The 22,047-nt window shown below is 47.4% G+C and overlaps 1 protein-coding gene across 1 annotated transcript in view; it reads right to left on the reverse strand.

The window, feature by feature from the left end:
- The window catches only part of LOC147115698 (chloride channel protein 2-like), a 644,493-nt gene that overhangs the window by 140,367 nt on the left and 482,079 nt on the right, over window positions 1-22,047 (reverse strand). The window contains exons 14-15 of the mRNA XM_085990183.1: window positions 5,453-5,563; window positions 5,116-5,329 (exon numbers count right to left, since the gene is read on the reverse strand). Coding sequence (XP_085846309.1) covers window positions 5,116-5,329; window positions 5,453-5,563 — 325 coding nt within the window. The remainder of the gene's footprint in view (window positions 1-5,115; window positions 5,330-5,452; window positions 5,564-22,047) is intronic.

Below are 22,047 nucleotides of genomic sequence, written 5' to 3' on the forward strand. Positions count from 1 at the left end.
TCGTTGTGGCTGGGGAACCAAGCCCGGCTCTCCACAGCCTCCCCAGTGAAGTTGGATCTCTGCCTGACTGCTGGGCGGTTGCTCGCAGTCGACGCCCGTGTTCCTGGACTCGACTATTTTTGAAAAAATTTTTTGTTTAACGTTGCAGGTAGATTCGCATCAACACTCGTCGCCACTGTTAGATCCGTAGTTCAGTGGATAAATAATTACACGGATGCTGTACATAAACAAATAACAGGTCTTTACTGGAGGAGGGCAATCTCTAGACTGGAGTACAGAGGCATGCGCACAGCTTATAGACCGGTGTGGTGACTGCCGGTACTACAGTATACAGGAGCTGTAAAAAGTAGTTCTGACTTAAAACACATACACTACAGTATGGAAAGTATGGTGCGTTGGGAGGAGAAGCCATTGCAGGAGATATGCTGGCTTTGTTGGAACGGGCAGACACTAAACCAGGCTAGGGAAGTGCATGGAGGTAACTCAGACAATGGACTAAACCTGGAATTTCCTGGTCTGTATGGCTAGCTAGGAACTGAATTTTTTTTTAAAGCTTTAAAATTGGACATTTTAACAAGAGCAACAGAGGTTTCTTTAATATGTGTATAAACTGAAGATACTGCCTTAAGAGGTTCAATATATCTTAGAGGCTTATTTTGATTGAATTTTAATATTTAATATTAAATATTATTAAATCCATGTGGCCGAGTAGTAAATTTATCAATGATGTAACTTTTTATTGCCCAACATGTCCTGAAGGGGTATCATTTTGAAAGGACTGCAGGTTTTCTACGAAAGGGCAATTTATCGGCACATTTGTCCTCATTTCCTCTTGTTTCTGAAAAAGGTGTTTAACTTCCATGCAGCAGAAAGCTTATAATTTCCATCCTCCATCTTTTGTGTATCTCAGCAGAATGAGAAAGCCTGTGACAGCAGGCCATTCTTTGTGTGATTTAAATATTAATAAAGAACAATTTAGCACAACACTCCTGTGAACTGTCAAGGAACACCTCCAACATTCATTACATCTAGTTCTTGTGAACTTTTAGGACTTTGGTTAAATTATCACTGCTTTATGATAAGCTAGACCCTGAAAAGCTAGAGCCCCACGGCCATTGCGAGGTTGGTGCGCCAGTGCCTGCAGATTTGATTGCTAGCACCTTGTTGGCTTTTGATCGCCCTGGCATGTTGCCTTTCATTCAATACCACTGAAAGTATGACATACTGTGATTGGGAAGCATCCAGCATTATGATTCGTCAGGCATTCACTTCTTAGTGGGGACATCGGGGCTGCTGTCTCAGCTTCCTTTGGGAATAGGTACCTCTGCATGCACCAATCATCTGGCAAAGTAAGGTATGTTCGTCTCTGCTTTTAGGTGCAACTGGTCTGGTACTAATGGGTGGGCACAGAGCACCTCTTATGCAGCTTGACCTGCCTTGATCCCACTGTTGCTCTTTTTCCAAACATCTAAGATGGGAATCCCTCAATTTCAAAATTCTCATCCTTGTTTTCAAATCCCTCCATGGCCTCACCTCTCCCTATCTCTGTAATCTCCTTCAGTCCCACAACCGCGCCCCCCCCCCCACCACCCCCCGAGATATCTGCGCTCCTCTAATTCTGCCCTCTTGAGCATCCCTGATTATAATTGCTCAACCACTGGTGGCTGTGCATTCTGTTGCCTAGGCCTTACGCTGTGGAATTCCCTGCCTAAACCTCTCCGCCTCTCTTTCCCCCTTTAAGACGCTCCTTAAAACCTACCTCTTTGACCAAGCTTTTGGTCATCTGCCCTAATTTCTCCTTATGCAGTTCGGTGTCCAATTTTTTGTCTTCTAATACTCCTATGAAGCGCCTCAAGACGTTTTACTACGTTAAAGGCGCTATATAAATACAAGTTGTTGTTGGTGCCAGTAATGTTAGGGGCAAAAAAAACACAATTGGCAGAAAGGCTCTAAGTGCCATCAGAGAAAAAACAAGAATAATGAATAACTGTTATGAAATGGTTAACATACACTTACCTAATAAGAACATAGGAACCTAATGTTATTGCATCCTTCCCATGACTTTTGATATACTTATCAGAACCTAACAACCCTAGATATCCTCTTCCCATGGGCATGATTTAGAAAGGATGTCCTGCAGTCCAGAATGTTGGGAAATGGCGTGCAGGACATCCTGGCCTCAAATTATTATTTAATTAAAGTTCCTGCTTGTTTAAGGTGGGTAATTATACCAGCCCATAGGAAATTGCATGTGATGCAAAGTGAGTGGAGATCTGACGATGAATTTCCACCCATTTTACCCAATCAAGCAGGCCCATTTGGAAAATCTAGGCCCTTCCCTTCCATTAGGAAGTTATATCTTCTACAATCTAGGAAGTGGAGTGCAATTCGGGCTTCTACAGAGATGTCATGACAAAGAAAAATATGAATCAGAAAGCATACAAGACCCCAAGGACACTCCTGCGAATTGATTTGCGTTTCAGTAACACACAAATCTGTACATTGTCACTGTCTCACCCACTGTTTCTATTCAGTGACACTGATGTTCACTCAGTAAGGCACCAATTCTAAGTGGCAGCAAATGTGCTATGTGATAGATCACTGAGGGGTTGAGAACTGAACATACTGTGGCAGACACAGGTTGCCAACTGTTATTATTTAAGACAAATAGAGAATAAACCAATGCAATCCACCCTGAGATTGTAGGTTCCGAGAGATTTGAAATAATTTATGCTTTTAATGTTTCTTATGAAGAGCTGTTAGGATAAAGATATTTGCTGGACTTTAGGAGGCACTTTTGGTCTCTCTAGTACTCCACAATAGAGAGACCAAAAAATTTTCCCACCATCTGTACCCCCTTCAAAAGGAATTAACAGCTTTTTGTGCGTTATTTTCTTTGTTGATTTTTGTAAACATTTTGTTTTTACAGCAGATACTGATGACATCATTGTGCAACAGGTTCAGAAAAGCTACTAAGCCTTAATATTGTGAGAACAGAATTAATACCAGTAGAATTGCAGTCACCCACACAGGGTGCTTCATTTATCCTGAAACTTCAGCTGTACGTATGTACCACAAGGTTCAGCCATTCCTCAGGCAACTCCCATAATGGTGGCTGGCAAGCTTCTGTATTGATAAAATAATGCATCGCCTCATTACTGGGGCATGGCTCCATGGTGCTGGCAGCCCTTCAGTATCTTCTCCTTGCCATTCTTCAAGGGCGAGTTCAGGGAGTGCATGTCAAGAGGCTATTCATCTAACAGGGGCATCACAGACAAGTCCAAGCCGGCCCATCATCCGCATTATACAGCAGTGATCATGGAAACAATAAGGAGCGGGAACTTCGGCTGTTACTTTTCCCTCATTGGCTGTAGAATGCGGAGGCCATTCTTAGCACCCATAATGCCATCTCAGTTAAGATCAGCTAACTCAGCACAAACCAGGGATCAAACCCAAAATCTTCTTGCGTTCGTTCATATGGGTCAGTACTACACCAGGTGGCATACTGATCCATTGAACCAGAGGGGCCCACATAATGGCTTCAAATACTTAATTGTTGATGACGTTTACATTTTGTTTAATCTTTGATTTCCATGCCAATTTTCTTCTCATCTGGAAGCATTAATTATTTTTGGGATTACAGTTCCATGGGGTCTGTTTACCCCCGGTACTTCACAAAAGTAGCCATTAATAATGAGTAACCCTTGACAGTGTTGGTGAGGTATTTTACCATGAGGGCCATTATATCCCAGCTTGTATCTGCTCTCAACTGATGTTCACACATGCAAACTTCCAGCAGGGGTCATTGGAAAAGCAGGAGTGGAACCCTGGTTAACGTTCCCTTCTCTAACCTGGGACGCTGAGGTGAATTGCAACACCCTATCACTATCCGATCTGACACCAGGTAACTCAGCACAGAACATGGATCAAACCTCGGACCATCCTATACTGTAGAACTGCAATTACTCACCAGATAAACTGACTGAACCATGCATTTTCTTTCTAAGTAAATGCCACACTATCAAATAGGATCTTTGTGACAGTATTTTGGCAATATAGCTCCTTTCATTTGTCCTAAATTTTGAATCTATTGCAACTTCTGCATAGAGGACAATAAAGGGAATAGTTTTAAGTGACGTACATAGTCATTTTATGTGATTTTGTTAAAGTTTTACAACCTAATTCATGACAAAGGATATGTTAATTTGGATGCATTGCTGGAAGTATAAGGCAAGACTTTCAAAGGAAATTAAATAAATTATCAGCATCAGAGATAAGTTGTAAATGGGGAAAATACTGGAGTAAAGGTACGGGATTTCATAGACAACAGCAGTATTGGGAAAAGGAGTAGTGTTTTTTAAAAAAGTAAATAAAAAAAGGTTAAAATGCATGTATCGCAATGTGCAGATTGTGGGGAAAAAAATTGGGAAAACTGGAAGGAATTATTTTACAGGAAGATCAAGATATAATAGCATTAATGGAAAGCTGCCTGCAAACTGGACAAGAATGGAAAATAAACATATTGGGATTAATATATTTATGAAAGATAGATAAAATAAGAAAGGAGGCAGAGTGGTAATATTATTAAAAGAGGGAATACATGCTGTAGAGAGGGTTGATGTGGACAAGAAAGAGGTACAGACAGAGTCAATATCGTTGGTCCTCTAGGATAAAAAAGGGCTCGCCAGCAATAAGCTGCTCACCGATGCTCAGTTTGGGTTCTGTCAGGACCACCTGACACCAGGCCTTCATTGTAGCCTTTGTCCAAATATGATTTTAATGATCCATATGGAAACAGTTCAGGTTCCGACCCGGGGAAATTCAAAATTAACCAAGCTTTGAAAACTAGTCCTAGCATGGCTGTTAATGGTTTTAAACATGGATTTGAAGCTGGTATTTCCTTCAAAGTTCTCCAAAATGCATTTCTTCCACCCTTCAGCCTCAGAATTCCAGCTTTGTTGCTCCTTGGGCAACATTAGAAAATGCCGAGATCAAGATGTAGTTAATTTACCTGCCAAGTTACTTTTTAAATTCTGTAATTAAAACTCTTTGAAGCAATAAATGTCCTGGTATATCCAATCCTTTTAAACAGTAGTAATTAGTAAGACTACTCACTCAAGGTGTCCCCAACCGAGCTCAGGAAGGTACGGAAGTTTCTTGATGCGAATGATGCTGTCATAGACAGAGGGCTGCAGACTTTGGGAAACAGCATTGGCTAGGATGACTGCTATCATAACTGGCAGGATGTGGGAGATCTGGCCCGTGAGCTCGAAAACAATCACTGAGGTGGAAATCGTGTGGGTCACTGCACCTGACAATGCTGCAGCACCTGTGGAGAAAACCGGTGAATTAAGCACCTGGCAGAAAAGCCCAGATTCATTTGGCATAAATTGTGCTCATTTATTCTTCTGTGGTAGCCAAAAATAATGATGGCAGGCAGGAAACGCCTCACCTACAACAGCGTATCCACCTGGCACAATACGATAAATACTACCATCTGCATGGATGCCATCAGGAAACCAGGCTGCCATGCTTTCTCCAACAAGGCGACCAAATGCAGCACCTGAAAAAAAATAGCCAACACAATTAGCTGAAGTGAGAAAAGCAACCACCGCTCACTGACAAAGAAACATATGCATATTTGTTCAAATCCAACATTAAAAGGAAGATTTGCCTGATCACAATATATAATGTAGCAAAAACTTAAACACTTATTGAATGCATTTACTGTGTTGCTACATATAGCAATCAGAGCAATTCTTCCCCCGTTATTTGTTCCATTAGAATTCCGACCCAAAAGGGATCATTTGGGCTCTGTTTCTACTGATAGATGTCTGTGGAGTACAAGTGTTGTAAACACCAGCATTTCTTTCAAATTGAGCATTTAACACCCACATTTTGTTCAGAAACTGTTTCAAGTCTAAATTTCTAATATTGAAAGTGTTAATCCATCATAAGGAAACTACCTAGACCATTGGGGCTGTGATTGGCCATATTGTTGAAAGGTAATGTTGTATCAAAATATCCGAGAAGAGATTTAAAAGCTTCCTGACAGACTGTGGGGAAGAATGAATGCCTAACATTCGCATTCCATCCTCCCTAAAATTTCATCAAAACTTTTCCAGTAATAAATATATTTGTAACTTTTTTTTTTTAAACAAGAAGGTGAGCACTCCCCATATAAAAACTCTATATTATGTGGGACTAAAACATAGTTCAAATATCTTCTAATCATCTTTAATTATTGATTTTCCCTCTTATTGAATCCCACCATTGAGTCTACATAGGAGGAAGAAGCTTTACTGATATTAGTTGAAACTAGTTATGTGTGTTTGGAAGCCACTCTTATGATGGCTCCCAATGCTCATCCAGAACTGACTTTTCCCAAATTGCACACCTCCCTGTTGGACCAGACTGGATGCAGCTCTCTGGAATTCCCCACAAGTCTCATCCCTGATGTGTCTGACACCAGTCTAAGCAAAGTTCTCCCTCCCATTTCCACTCTAGTCTCTTGTTTAACAGTTACTCACTGATCATGTGTTTTCTCACTCATGCGGATTTTGCTCGTGACAATAATTGGTTTATCTTCAGTAATTTTTTAAACTAACAGTGACTCTGATTCATTTTGTCCTAACCTGGTTTGCCAGATCCATATTGATCATTTTCATCCTGCAATTTTTAATTAAAAGCAATTGCTGACTATGTTCTATTTAAAACAATCAGTATGCAACTGCAAACGGTAAGACTGAAAGCAAACAGCGAATGAATGCCAGTGAGAAATCATGAGACAACAGCTTGTGAGAGTGTGGGAAATCATCAGTAAATCAGTATCAATATGAAATTACAATGTGAGACTGGGAATGAGAAAGCAAGAGCTGGTAAGTCTGAGGAAAGTCACATGAACCAAAAAGAAATGGCATGAGAAGCAATTCAGTTCTTAGTACAGTTGAGCGTTTCAGAAAGAGAACTGTTCAATATTTATTGAATATAAAGTGAAGGAAACAGTGCATGGGCACATCTGTGCTTGGAGATGCGTTTGTATCAGTGCAAACTGCGTGTGTAAATTGCCTGAATTTGTGGTGTAAGTGGTGCAAGGCCGCATTCAGGATGTAGTCTTCGCCACTTTGACTTCACACTGGCTGTGATATATCTGGAATCTGTGCAAAGCGCTGTTGAAAAAACTCATTCACATGCTTTTTAACGTTAGTAAGGTGCTGAATAACTCATCCTTAGGCTTCCCTTCTTCCTATAGTTTACAGATTTTTAAAACCTAAGATGGCTGTCTCTCAACATCTAGATTTAGCAGTACTTTTCTCATAGTCCTTCCAAACTTGGCGACGTGCTACACAATGGGCTTTGGCCATTCACCAAAATAAAGAAAAAATTCTAAACATTTCATTCAGCCCTAAGACTGATTAAAGAGTTACCTTATTAAATGGACAGAAGGAAAGAAACTACTTGGAGTCTGAAGCAGTACCCCGGACATACTGGGAAGAAGGAGGAGGGGAAAAAAAATCACAAAATTGCTGTTTATGTTTTTAGTTACTGTGATGAAATATGCCATTCATCAGGCACTGTATTCTCTGTGTTTAGTTTAGTTTCAGTTTCATTTCCTTACCTGTATTGTATTGTGTGTAGGGCTCCGCCCATACCTGGCCCCTACTTAAGCAGGCCCAGCATGTCTCACATCCAGTACAGCAGATCTCTGGATGAGAGACACTTCTCCAATGTGTATTACCTTCTGAGTTAATAAAAGCCTTGCTTTGCTCCGTTAACGTTGAGTCTCGGATTCATTAAGGCACATCAGTTACCATGCAGTTTCATGGAGTGAGAGTTGCCTCCTGTGAATTTTTTATTTTTCAAATGTAAACAGTGCAGCAAAAGTCCAATTTCCTAGCTTTTTCTCCATTTTTGACAGGTTTTTATGTCCGGTATTGAAAGTTTCACAGTAAAAGTTCAAACTGGGTTGATTCAAACTATCCCAGTAAATGCGAAATCACCACGGCCTTGAATTTGGAGTGCAATGAGCTGGTCTTAGCTATAAAAATCTAAGTATATACGAGTGTTCAAATAAATACTTCACACTACAACCACAAACAAGGGAATGCTACCAAAATTAGGACAAAAAGTGGGTACAAAGTTTATTTAAAATCTGTGTACAAAAATGAATACATAAACTAACTTGGGCTAGATTTTCGGGGAGCCGTCAGGCGGGGTTTCAGGCGTGTGGGGGGGAAAATCCTGAATTTGGGGGTCCCGACACCATCCCGCCCAAAAACCCGCCCCACGTAAGTTTCAGGGGCGGCGGGTACCCGCCCCGCACTGGGACCCGCCGAAAGCAGGCGGGAAGGGATTAGTGCCAATTAACTGCCTGTTAACAGGTAGTTAACAGGCAGCTTTTAGCCTAATCCCTATTTTGAGGGGTTTCGTGTGGGTTTCCCGACGGCTCCAAACCACGCCAGGTAGTGCAGGCGGGCCGTCGGGTTGAAGGAGTTGGAGGGGTCGCGATGTCGGCGCTCAGGTGAGTGATGGGTGCATGAGTGCAAAGGTAAGTGTGTTTGGTGTATCTAAAGTGTGTAAAGAACTTTTACTTACCTGTACTTACCTTAACAGCCTTTCTTCCTGTAGCCGTCGGGAGCGCATCACTCAGCCGGAACTGAAAGCTGAACGGCTGCGATCTGTCAAAAGTGACAGCCTTCAGCTTTGAGTGCTGGTAAGAGTTCTAACTGAGTCTGTGCAGAATGACTCAGCTTCAAACTCAGACTGTCAGTGTTTGACAGCTTCAAACAGCTGTCAAACACTGATATTTCATCTGTCAAAGAACTCTTGACAGATGAAATTTCAGTCTGTGGCGTCACCTGTTGCCGGGTGGCCCTTAATTGGCCTGCTGAGCCCGCTGGGCGGGCTCAACAAGGTCAAACAAGGGAAATTCGCGCGGATTGGCCGGACATCGAAGTAAGCGGGTCAAAAACCCGAAAGGGGAAGTCCCGCCTTCTTCCCAACAGGTTCGGCAAAATCTACCCCAACGATTCAGAGACACTACATCTAAATCTGCAGAACCTGAACAAGGAGCAGGAAAAAAGGGAGAAGCTGAGGAATCCTGAGTGTGTGTGTGCGTGTACGAGAGAGAGAAAATATTGGCCCAGGAATTGCGGGAGCGGGGCATCTTACAGTGTGCCCTGTTAGTTAGACTTGTTCCTGCATCCTTCAGCTCAAAATTATTTTGCCCACAGAGTTGCTGGGAGTGCGAGCTAATAACATTGCAGCAGGGCAACAGGGATCTGGGACCTTAGTGAACGAAGGAACCAACAGTGTATCTTCTTAACCAATGAGATTTAAAGATTGAGACAAACAGAGGAGCAACTGAGAAGGAGGGTGATTAGAGTGGGTGAATTCAATGTCAAATAAGATACAGAAAGAGAAATAAAGTGAGGGGAAGAAAGACTGGATTGAGAGAGAAAAAAGGAGATGTAAAGGAAAAGTAAGAAAAAGAAACTAAAATTTGACACTTTAAAAAATCTCCAACAACAATTCACTACCTGAAGGATTGAGACTCTACACTTTTATTTGTTCACTTTCTGGGCTAGAGAAGTTGATTGGCAGTCATTAACAATTAGCATGTCGTTAAGAGTATTTATGCTACTAATTACTAGACTTAACTTTCTGTGATGAGTTTAATGGGCAATTTATGTGCAAATGCAGCAAATTCATGAAAATCATGGGGAAGTTGAGGGCGAGATGCCGTTTTTGCAAAGCTAATTGCAGAGCAGCGCAAATCGACCAGCAACTTGCAGCGATTCACAATTCACAGGGTATCTCTTCCTCGCCAAAAATTGCTGGCACATTAGTAACGGCGTGCATTGTTCACATGCCATTATTTTTTCAGCAAATTCCGGCCCATTGACATAATTGTACCCATTATACCAAATGAATGCTGAGGCCTCACAATAACTGAAATAGTTTGGCTTAATACAATTTTTAAAGTATCTTTCTAAGCTCCACATTCAGCCCTACCCTCTGTCAAGTTTTGAACTTGGGGGAAAAAGTAGCAGCCCTAAATGAAGACTACACTAAAGAGCAATTGCTTTCTCTTCTGGATCCAAGTGTTGATCCTAAGGCTGAATTACAATTGAAAAGTATTTTTTATAGCAAGGCCTTTAGAGCAAAACACTAAAGAAAAGAAAATATGATATAAGAGGCATGGCAGAAATCTTCCAAAGTTCATCAGAAATATGAAGGTTACAAGGGGCCTGGATAACAGAAAAGTCAAAGGAATAATCGAGGTAAACATCGACTGCAGGAAATGTTTTAGCAGTGATAATGGGGGATGAATTACTGAGCTTTCAGGTGGATTAAATTTGATAATTAAAAAGGGCCATGTGGCTTTAGTAAAGAAAGGTCATAACTCAGAAATGTGTCAGATCTTTTTGAGAATGTGACAGCATTGCTAGATAAAGCTAATTCAATCAGTATTATTATTTATTTGGACTTTTGAAACAAAACACAAATAGCTTTTGTGGTTCATGAAATTTAAAGTTGCGTAGAAAAGCTTAAATAGGAAGAAGGATGTGGTTGTAAATTGGTGTGTGACCTCTCTGTGAAGCAGTGTTTACTGGAGTTCCTGCGATTAAGCCGTGCCTCGCTGCCTCTCTTTATCTACAAGCTGCAGAAGAGAATTAAAAGCACATTCCAAAAGTTGCTGACAATTCAACATTTATGTGGGATGCCTACATGTATCAGAATGGTGGAGATTATACAAAGTGGATTTACAGAGACTTAGCAACTATCAGATGATTCGAAAAATGACACAAGGGCAGATTTTCTAAGTTTGTGCTATTGCTGAATAGCCTGAACTGCAGGCCACACATAATCGGAAAATTGTGATGTGCTGCCCATGATTTTCTGTCCATTAAATTTAATGAATGTAAAATTGTGGGGAGCACAACCATGATTTCTTGAAATGGAGAAGTAAGGCTCCCAGCCGTGCAGATGTGGAAAATTATCACAGTAAATAAATGTGAGGAAGTGCGCATCAGTGTGAAAAACATTGGCCTAGAAATTCAGTATAGCCACGTTTGGGGCGCTACAGCCGGGCGGCTGCTAAAGTTTGCGCCCGGCGCAACTTAGCGCCACCTTCGCTGATATTCAGTGGCATCGCCCCAAGAGGTTGCTGCTGTGCTAAAACAGGCGATGCACGACTATCATTAGGCGCTAAGCAGGCGGCCCGGGGCGATACCCCCGAGGGCGGGCGCAGCGCAGGTGCGGCGAGTTGCTGATTGAAGGCAGACACTCTGGCGCCGGTGAGCTCTTAAAGGGGGAGGGTGGATTTGTTTGGCTGCCACGCCCTGCACACTGCAGCCCTGAAGCAAGGCCTGACCACTGCTGCTTGATCTGTACAACGCCCAGGACAATGGAGAAGGCCAGGGAGAGAGCGCAGCGCTTCAGCGAGGGTGACCTGAGGGTGCTGGTTGGCGTAGTGGAGCGCAGGCGCCATGTTCTGTTCCCTGAAGGTGGCAGGAGGCCGCTGCCCAGCGCCTATCGGAAAGCCTGGAGGGAGGTGTCAAACAGGGTGACCTCCAACAGCGTGGTTGCCAGGACTCCTGTACAATGCCGAAAAAAGTTCAACGACCTCACTCGGGTTGTCAGGGTGAGTACCCTTTCCAGTGTCCTCCTCATCCCTGCATGTGCACCTCAGTTTATGGGCAAAGGGACCTGAAAGCCCTAATGCCCAGCCCTCATCCAGCAGCTATGGGACTGTCATGAAAATCACTTGCACATTCAGGACTTTACACACTGTCAGGGCTATTCCACCATGGGAGGCAGTGCAGACAAGATCAGGGCTTCACACTGTACTTAGAGGCCGTCCTTTCTCTTGCAGGGCAAGGTGGCGCACAACCGAAGGCAGCAGCGTGAGACCGGGGGAGGCCATCCTGACCTCAAACAGCTCTCCGACCTGGAGCAGCGTGTGGAGTGCATTATGTCAGGCCGGCTGATTGGCCCCGTCGCCAGTGGAGATGCCGACCCTGTTGTGGGCCCCAATGGTAAGGGCATCACCTTTTTGACCTCTCTCTTTCCACTTGCGCCTCAGAACAGCATCCTTCGCCACTGTCGGACCAATGCAGTGCATAGCAGCACTCATGCCTCCCTCACTGCCGCCCGGTCCTCACTCTAAAGCAACTCTTGTGCCTCCCTGCTTTCAGATGCTGAATCGCCAGGTGAGGAGGCGGGCCCTCAAGCTGGCACTGTGAGTGAATCGGAGGGCGAGGAGGAGGAAGAGGAAGCCGGACCATCAGTGCCACCCTCAGCCGAGGCAGCCCATGGCGATGATGGGGACACGTCTTCCCTGGAGGGGAGCAGGGGGGAAGGGTCGGAGGAGAGTGAAGCTCCGGGGCCCAGCGGGCTGCAGCAACGCGGGAGGGGTGGGGAAGCTCGGCGGCCTTCTCCCCGGAGGGTGAGTGCGGCCTCCAGTCCTGCTACGGTGAGCACAGAGGAGGTGCGGCTCCTAGCGGAAATGGCCGCCCAGGCTGAGCGCAGGCACACTGAGCTCATGGCTGCAGTGGCAAGGATGCCTGACTCCATAGAGTCACTGTCAAGGAGTGCGCAGGAATTCGGGGCAGCACAGGCCAGGAGTCTGCAACAATTCAGTGCAGCACAGGCCAGGAGTCTGCAGGACTTCGCGGCAGCACAGGCGGCTTCTAGCCAAGTGCTCAGTCATGCCATGCATTCACTGGCTGGTGTCATGCGGACACAGACCAGGGCCACACAGGCACTAACTGCTGCCACCCTCGCTGGATCGGCCAGGCATCGCCAGGGCACTCGCCGCGCCGCAGCAGCCCAGCAGTCTGTGCTTCAGCAGATTGCTGCGCATGCTGCAGTGCTGGCCCGTGCGAGTGCCAATGTATCAGGCGACCAGGGAGTACCTGTGATCTGTCAGGTTGGCAGCATTCCTGCAGCCGAAACTGTCACTCCTCCATTGCAGCTGCCACCAGCCGCTGGACAGACTGCTGCCGCCCAAGCAGAGTTGGAGCAGTCAGCAGCCGGCCCCTCCAGACCCAGAGCTGGTCCAGGCCGACCCCCAAGGGCATCTGCCGTCTCGCCATCTGACCCTCAGCAGCCTTCCCCCAGCCTTGCTGCAGCCACTGGGGTCCCATTGAGGAGGAGCTGCAGGGCGGGCAGGGGCCAGTCACAGATGCGAAACGCATCACCCTCGCAGGGGAAAAAGTAGAAGGTGTGGCCAAATGTTTTGTTTCACTTGTAAAGGCCGATACTGGTGTCTTTGTTTTACTTGTAAAGGCCGAGACTGGTCTATTTGTTTTTTGGAAAGGCCGAGACTGGTCTATTTGTGTTTCTGTAAAGGCCGAGACTGGTCTATTTGTGTTTTTGGGGGGGGCTTCTCTCCATTCATTTGTTATGTGGGAAGGGCAGAGGTATCAAAGTAATAAATTTTCTGAAATCGCACTGTCCATGCTTTCTTTTGGAAGTCCTGGTTGCCCTGCTCGGCTGAGGGCTTGTGGAGCGGCGACATTCATCTTGTGCGCCATTCCCTGAGAGGGGGCCTAGAACCGACGTGCAATAAGCCGCCGACGGGCGGCCCTTGCACTTTCTGCCTCCCTCCTGTGCTGGTCCTCCTCCTCCTCCTCCTCCTCCTCCTCCTCTGGTGGTCCTCCAATGTCTGGTGGCAGTGGCTGAGTCCTGCGGATAGCCAGGTTGTGCAGCATGCAGCACACAACAACGAAATGGGAGACTCGCTCAGGCGAGTACTGTAGGGCTCCTCTGGAACGATCCAGACAGCAGAACCGTTGCTTCAGGACGCCGATTGTTTGCTCAATGATGTTCCTGGTTGCTTGATGGCTGTCATTGTATCCCTCTTCAGCAGGGGTGCGGGGCGCACGGAGCGGGGTCATCAGCCAGGTGCACAAAGGATAGCCTTTGTCCCCGAGAAGCCATCCTCGTGGGTGAGGCTGGGCCTGGAACATGTCTGCCACAGAAGTCTGGCGCAGGATGAAGGCATCGTGGCTGCTGCCTGGAAAGCGGGCATTGACAGCTAGGATGAGCTGCCTGTGGTCACACACCAACTGCACGTTGAGCAAATGGTAGCCCTTCCGGTTGCGGTAATCCTCGGCATTCTCTAGAGGTGCCCGCAAAGCCACATGCGTGCAGTCAATGGCGCCCTGCACCATGGGGAAGCCCGCTAATGCTGCAAAGCCCATTGCACGCTGTTGCTGCTTGTCAACGGTCATGGAGAAGGAGATGAACTGACGTCTCCTTCTGAAAAGGGCATTGGTCACCTGGCGGATGCAGCAATGTACCGCAAACTGGGAGATGTTGGAAATGTCCCCAGTAGCGGATTGGAAGGAGCCGGTGGCATAGAAGTTGAGAGACACCGTCACCTTCACTGCCACCGACAGAGACGTCCTGCTCCTCAGCTGTGGCTGCAGGTCTCCGCGAAGCAGGTGGCAGATCTGTGACCACCGCCCTTCTGAATCGCAGCCTCCGAACACACTGCTCCTCAGACATGTTCAGATATGAGAACTGCTGGCGGTATACCCTGGGTGGGTAAGGCCTCCTTTGCCGACGCCTGTTGCCCCTTCTCCGTCTGGCCATGACTGACACTCTCTCACGGCGTCTCTGAGCCCTTTGAATGCAATGGAGAAGCCCAACATTTCCACCCATTGCAGCCCCCATTATATGTTTCCAATCAATGCTATGGCTCTGAAGTTAAAGACAAGTGCAAAGCTGTGGCCTGAAGCCACAAGTACCTGTGCGAGTGTTGAGCCAAACCAGAAAGCTCTCTACCTTTGTCTCTCTCCAAAGATCCGTCTTTCACAAAGAAGGAGTGTTGCAAAATGGCTGCCATTTCTACTGGAGGAGGAGTGCCCTTTAATTAGCGCCCCCCGCGCCCTGCAGCGACTGGGAACCGTTCCCCTCTACCAGTCGCTAAGGGCGCCAGGCGCACAATAGGCCGGCGCCACTGAATTTCCGGTTTGGGGCGCACAAAGGGCGTTGCACCATGAAATGACGTCAGGATCTGCGCGCGCAAAGGCTTGGCGCCGCCGCTAAATCTTAATTGAAGTTGGCGAGAGGCGCAGATCGCGCTGCGCCCGGGCGCTAGCCGCTTAGCACCCCACATCTCCTCCTAAGGCGCTAGCAGCTGGCGCAAACAACTGAATTTCTAGGCCATTAAGTATGATTTAAAATATAAAGGATGGAACCTTGACGGAGCTAATACAGATAAAAGATTTGCAACTTGCTCAGTGCAGCAAACTCACAAACCAGCAGGCACCAACACTGCACACTCACAAACCAGCGCAGCCCAAACACACACCAACAGGCACCAGTGCAGCCCACTCATACCAACAGGCACCAGCTCTGCACAAACACACACCAACAGGCACCAGTGCAGCTCACTCCTACACCAACAGGCACCAGCTCTGCACACACACACACCAACAGGCAGCAGCTCTGCGCACACACACACCAACAGGCACTAGCTCGGCACACTCACACACACACACCAACAGGCACCAGCTCTGCACACTCACCCATGCCAACAGGCGCCGGCGCCACACACACACACACACACACACACACACACACACACACACACCACCACCACCCCCCCCCCCCCCACCCCCACAAACAGGCACCAGCTCTGCACACACACACACACACCCCAACAGGGACCAGCTCTGCACACTCACACACACCAACAGGCACCAGCTCTGCACACACTCACACCAACAGGCACCAGCTCTGCACACACTCACACCAACAGGCACCAGCTCTGCACACACTCACACACACCAACAGGCACCAGCTCTGCAAACACACACACCAACAGGCACCAGCTCTGCACACACTCACACCAACAGGCACCAGCTCTGCACACACTCACACACCAACAGGCACCAGCTCTGCACACACTCACACGCCAACAGGCACCAGCTCTGCACACACACGCACCAACAGGCACCAGCTCTGCGTGCACACACACACAACAGGCACCAGCTCTGCACACACACGCACCAACAGGCACCAGCTCTGCACACACTCACACGCCAACAGGCACCAGCTCTGCACACACACGCACCAACAGGCACCAGCTCTGCGTGCACACACACACAACAGGCACCAGCTGTGTACACACACACACCAGCAGGCGCCAGCTCTGCACACACTCACACACGCCAACAGGCACCAGCTCTGCACACTCACACACCAAAAGGCACCAGCTCTGCACACACACACACACCAACAGGCACCAGTTCTGCATGCACTCACACACCAACAGGCACCAGCTCTACACACACACACCAACGGGCACCAGCTCTGCACACTCACCCACACACACACAGGCACCAGTTCTGCACATACACACCAACAGGCACCAGCTCTGTACACTCACACACACCAACAGGTACCAGCTCTGCACACTCACCCATACCAACAGGCACCAGCTCTGCACATACACACACCAACAGGCACCAGCTCTGCACATACACACACCAACAGGCACCAGCTCTGCACGCACCAACAGGCACCAGCTCTGCACACACCAACAGGCACCAGCTCTGCACACACCAACAGGCACCAGCTCTGCACACACTCACAAAAACCAACAGGCGCCAGCTCGGGGCACACTCACACACACCAACAGGCACAGGCACCAGCTCTGCACACTCACACACCAACAGGCAGCAGCTCTGCACACACTCACACACACCAACAGGCACCAGCTCTGCACATGCGCACACACACCAACAGGCACCAGCTCTGCACACTCACACACGAACAGGCACCAGCTATGCATACTCACACACAACAGGCACCAACTCTGCACACTCATACACACCAACAGCACCAGCTGTGCACACTCACACCAACAGGCACCAGCTGTGCACACACTCACACCAACAGGCACCAGCTGTGCACACACTCACACCAACAGGCACCAGCTGTGCACACACTCACACCAACAGGCACGAGCTCTGCACACACTCACACCAACAGGCACCAGCTCTGCATGCACTCACACCAACAGGCACCAGCTCTGCACACACATACACCAACAGGCACGAGCTCTGCGCACACACACTCCCCAACAGGCACCAGCTCTGCACATACACACACCAACAGGCACCAGCTCTGCACACACCAAAAGGCACCAGCTCTACACACACCAACAGGCACCAGCTCTGCACACACCAACAGGCACCAGCTCTGCACACACTCACAAAAACCAACAGGCGCCAGCTCTGCGCACACTCACTCTCACCAACAGGCACAGGCACCAGCTCTGCACACTCACATACCAACAGGCAGCAGCTCTGCACATGCACACACACACCAACAGGCACCAGCTCTGCACACTCACACACACCAGCTCTGCATACACTCACGCCAACAGGCAGCAGCTCTGCAAACACACACCAACAGGCACCAGCTCTGCACACTGACACACCCCAACAGGCTCCAGCTCTGCACACAATCACACACACCAACAGGCACCAGCTCTGCACACACTCACACCAACAGGCACCAGCTCTGCACACACACACACACCAACAGGCACAAGCTCTGCACACACTCACACCAACAGGCACCAGCTCTGCACACACCAACAGGCACCAGCTCTGCACACACTCACAAAAACCAACAGGCGTCAGCTATGCACACACTCTCACACACCAACAGGCACCAGCTCTGAACACTCACACACCAACAGGCACCAGCTCTGCACACACACAGGCACCAGCACTGCACACACACAAACAGGCACCAGCTCTGCACACACTCACACCAACAGGCACCAGCTCTGCACACTCACACAGCAACAAGTACCAGCTCTGCACACACTCACACACACCAACAGGCACCAGCTCTGCACACACTCACACCAACAGGCACCAGCTCTGCACACTCACACAGCAACAAGTACCAGCTCTGCACACACTCACACACACCAACAGGCACCAGCTCTGCACACTCACACACCAACAGGCACCAGCTCTGCACACTCACACACCAACAGGCACCAGCTCTGCACACTCACACACCAACAGGCACCAGCTCTGCACTCACTCACATGCCAACAAGCACCAGCTCTGCACACACACACACTCACACCAACAGGCACCAGCTCTGCGCGCGCACACACACACACACAATCTCTGCACACACTCACATCAACAGGCACCAGCTCTGCACACTCACTCACAACAGGCAACAGCTCTGCACACACTCACACACCATCAGGCAACAGATCTGCACACACACACCCCAACATGCACCAGCTCTGCACACACTCACACCAACAGGCACCAGCTCTGCACACTCACACCAACAGGCACCAGCTCTGCACACTCACTCACACCAACAGCCACCAGCTCTGCACACACTCACATCAACAGACACCAGCTCTGCACACACCCCCCCCCCCAAACAGGCACCATCTCTGCGCGCACACACCCCAACAGCCACCAGCTCTGCACACACTCACATCAACAGGCACCAGCTCTGCACACACACACACCAACAGGCAGCAGCTCTGCAGACACACACACACACACACCCCCCAACAGGCACCAGCTCTGCACACACTCACACCAACAGCCACCAGCTCTGCACACTCACACACCAACAGGCACCAGCTCTGCACTCACTCACACGCCAACAAGCACCAGCTCTGCACACACACACACTCACACCAACAGGCACCAGCTCTGCGCGCGCACACACACACACACAATCTCTGCACACACTCACATCAACAGGCACCAGCTCTGCACACTCACTCACAACAGGCAACGGCTCTGCACACACTCACACACCATCAGGCAACAGATCTGCACACACACACCCCAACAGGCACCAGCTCTGCACACACTCACACCCCAACAGGCACCAGCTCTGCACACTCACACCAACAGGCACCAGCTCTGCACACTCACTCACACCAACAGCCACCAGCTCTGCACACACTCACATCAACAGACACCAGCTCTGCACACACCCCCCCCCCAAAACAGGCACCATCTCTGCGCGCACACACCCCAACAGCCACCAGCTCTGCACACACTCACATCAACAGGCACCAGCTCTGCACACACACACACCAACAGGCACCAGCTCTGCACACACACACACCAACAGGCACCAGCTCTGCACACACACACACACCAACAGGCACCAGCTCTGCGCACACACACACCAACAGGCACCAGCTCTGCACACACTCACACCAACAGGCACCAGCTCTGCACACACACACACACACACACCCACCAACAGACGACAGCTCTGCACACTCACCACCCTAACACACGCTGGTTCTACACTGTCACAAACAATCTGCAAGATAGGACAACATTTTATCCAATATATTTAAAGATTCAATAAGATCTCTCTGTAAGTCACTCAAGAGGCAACTTGAAAAAATATACAGCAGTCAGAAAAAAAGTATATAGAATAAGGTGACAAAGTAATTCCTGAACTGCTCTTTTATGATGACTGGCTAAAGCAATTTTGGATAAATCTGTTCAGGAAAGATTGTGGGAAACCATGATATACATATTTAAAACAAGTCATATTGGACAGGACACTAATATAGAGTCATAGAGTTATACAGCACAGAAAGAGGCCCTTCAGCCCATCGTGTCTGTGCCGGCCATCAAGCCCTATCTATTCTAATCCCATTTTCCAGCACTTGGTTCGTAACCTTCAATGCTATGGCGTTTCAAATGCTCATCTAACTGCTTCTTGAATGTTGTGAGGGTTCCTGCCTCTACCACCCTTTCAGGCAGAGAATTCCAGATTATTCCAACCACCCTTTGGGTGAAAAACATTTTCTTCAACTCCCCTCTATAGCTCCTGCCCCTTACCTTGAATCTATGCCCCCTTGTTATTGACCCTTCTACTAAGGGGAAAAGCTCCTTTCTATCTACCCTATCTATGCCGTTCATAATTTTGTACACCTCAATCAGGTCCCCCCTCAGCCTTCTCTGCTCTAAGGAAAACAACCCCAGCCTGTCCAGTCTCTCTTCATAGCTGAAGCGCTCCAGCCCAGGTAGCATCCTGGTGAATCTCCTCTGCACCCTCTCCAATGCAATCACATCCCTCCTATAGTGTGGCGACCAGAACTGCACACAGTATTCCAGCTGTGGCCTAACTAGCGTTTTGTACAGCTCCATCATAACCTCCCTGCTCTTATATTCTATGCCTCGGCTAATGAAGGCAAGTATCCCATATGCCTTTTTAACCACCTTATCTACCTGTCCTGCTGCCTTCAGGGATCTATGTACATGCACACCAAGGTCCCTCTGATCCCCTGTCCTTCCTAGGGTCCTACCATTCATTGTGTATTCCCTTGCCTTGTTAGTCCTCCCAAAATGCATCACCTCACACTTTTCAGGGTTAAATTCCATTTGCCACTGTTCTGCCCATCTAACTATCCCATCTATATCGTCCTGTAACCTGAGGCTTCCCTCCTCGCTATTTACCACTCCATCAATTTTCGTGTCATCTGTGAACTTACTGATCATATCTCCTACATTCATATCTAAATCATTAATGTACACTACAAACAGCAAAGGACCCAGCACTGATCCCTGTGGTACACCACTGGACACAGGCTTCCAGTCACAAAAACAATCTTCGACCATCACCCTCTGCCTCCTACCACTAAGCCAATTTTGGATCCAATGTGCCAAATTGCCCTGGATCTCATGGGCTTTTACCTTCTTGACCAGTCTCCCATGTGGGACTTTGTCCATGTAGACTACTTCAACTGCACTACCCTCATCCACACACCTAGTCAACCCTCGAAAAATTCAATCAAATTGGTCAGACATGATCTCCCCCTGACAAAACCATGCTGACGATCCCTGATTAATCCCTGCCTTTCCAAGTGGAGACTAATTCTGTCCCTCAGAAATGTTTCCAATAATTTCCCTACCACTGATGTTAGGCTCACTGGCCTGTAATTTCCTGGTTTATCCCTACTACCCTTCTTGAAAAATATGCTCTTTGTATTAAAACTGGAATACAGATCTAGGTAAGATGACTCCAAAACTATTAAAGAAAAAACTTTGTCTCTCAGAGGGCTTTTAAATTGAGGAATTTAATCTTCGATTGCACTGGAGATTAAAGCAGTGAGTTATTAATAAAACAGGCTCATTTTCACAACCAGGTGAAAATTGGAGGGTATATACTTTTATCTCAACCACAGTAATAATAATGTTTAATTCATGTCCCCTTGTTCTACATTTAAAATTTAATATTAGAGTTTATAATATCCACACTGTGTATATACTGCGAAGCCTGAGGACCAGAAGTGGTAAGGAAGATAAATTAGAAATGATTACGTGTGACATTTGAACTATAGATCTGGGTGAGAAAGAGACAATTTCAATGGATTAAATAGTCACATTGTGCATGTGTGAATAGGAACATAATACTCCCACACAAAGTGATGTACAAATTTGCTTTTATAGTATGTTTCTGCAGCCCTGCTTCTGTTGATGCATTTCTTTAAGTTTAACAAATCTTTTATTATAAATAAGGACCTTTAAAGTCAGTTTATATTGCTAACTTAAAAAGCTGGGTTGGTCGGGCGATTTCCTTTTTTCATTTTTCGCATCAAAAACTGGGAGAAAATGAGGGGGCAAACGCTCCAAAAAAGAGTAACTTTGGAGAAAATCAGTGAATATCAGTTACTATTTTGAACAGCATTAAACCTCAAGAAAACAAGCAAGGTGCTACCAAAGTACAGTTGAGCTAAATGATAACCTACAATTATTTACACAGTTCACAGAAAATACAGGGTTATTTTTAATGACCCTTCTGATGTGCCTCAATAATCCTGAGACTCGATGTTAGCGAAACAAAACAAGGCTTTTATTAACTTAGAAGATAACACGCAGTGGAGAGAGGTATCTTCCCTGGAGGTCTGCAGTACTGGCTGTGAGGCCAGACTGAGCTGGCTTACATAGAGGCCAGGTATGGGCGGAGCCCTACACACAACACATTCCAATACACAATACAATGGTG

The sequence above is a fragment of the Somniosus microcephalus genome, chromosome 6 (genome assembly GCF_052327205.1).
Source record: "Somniosus microcephalus isolate GS21.2 chromosome 6, FLI_Smic_1.0, whole genome shotgun sequence".
NCBI lineage: Eukaryota > Metazoa > Chordata > Chondrichthyes > Squaliformes > Somniosidae > Somniosus > Somniosus microcephalus.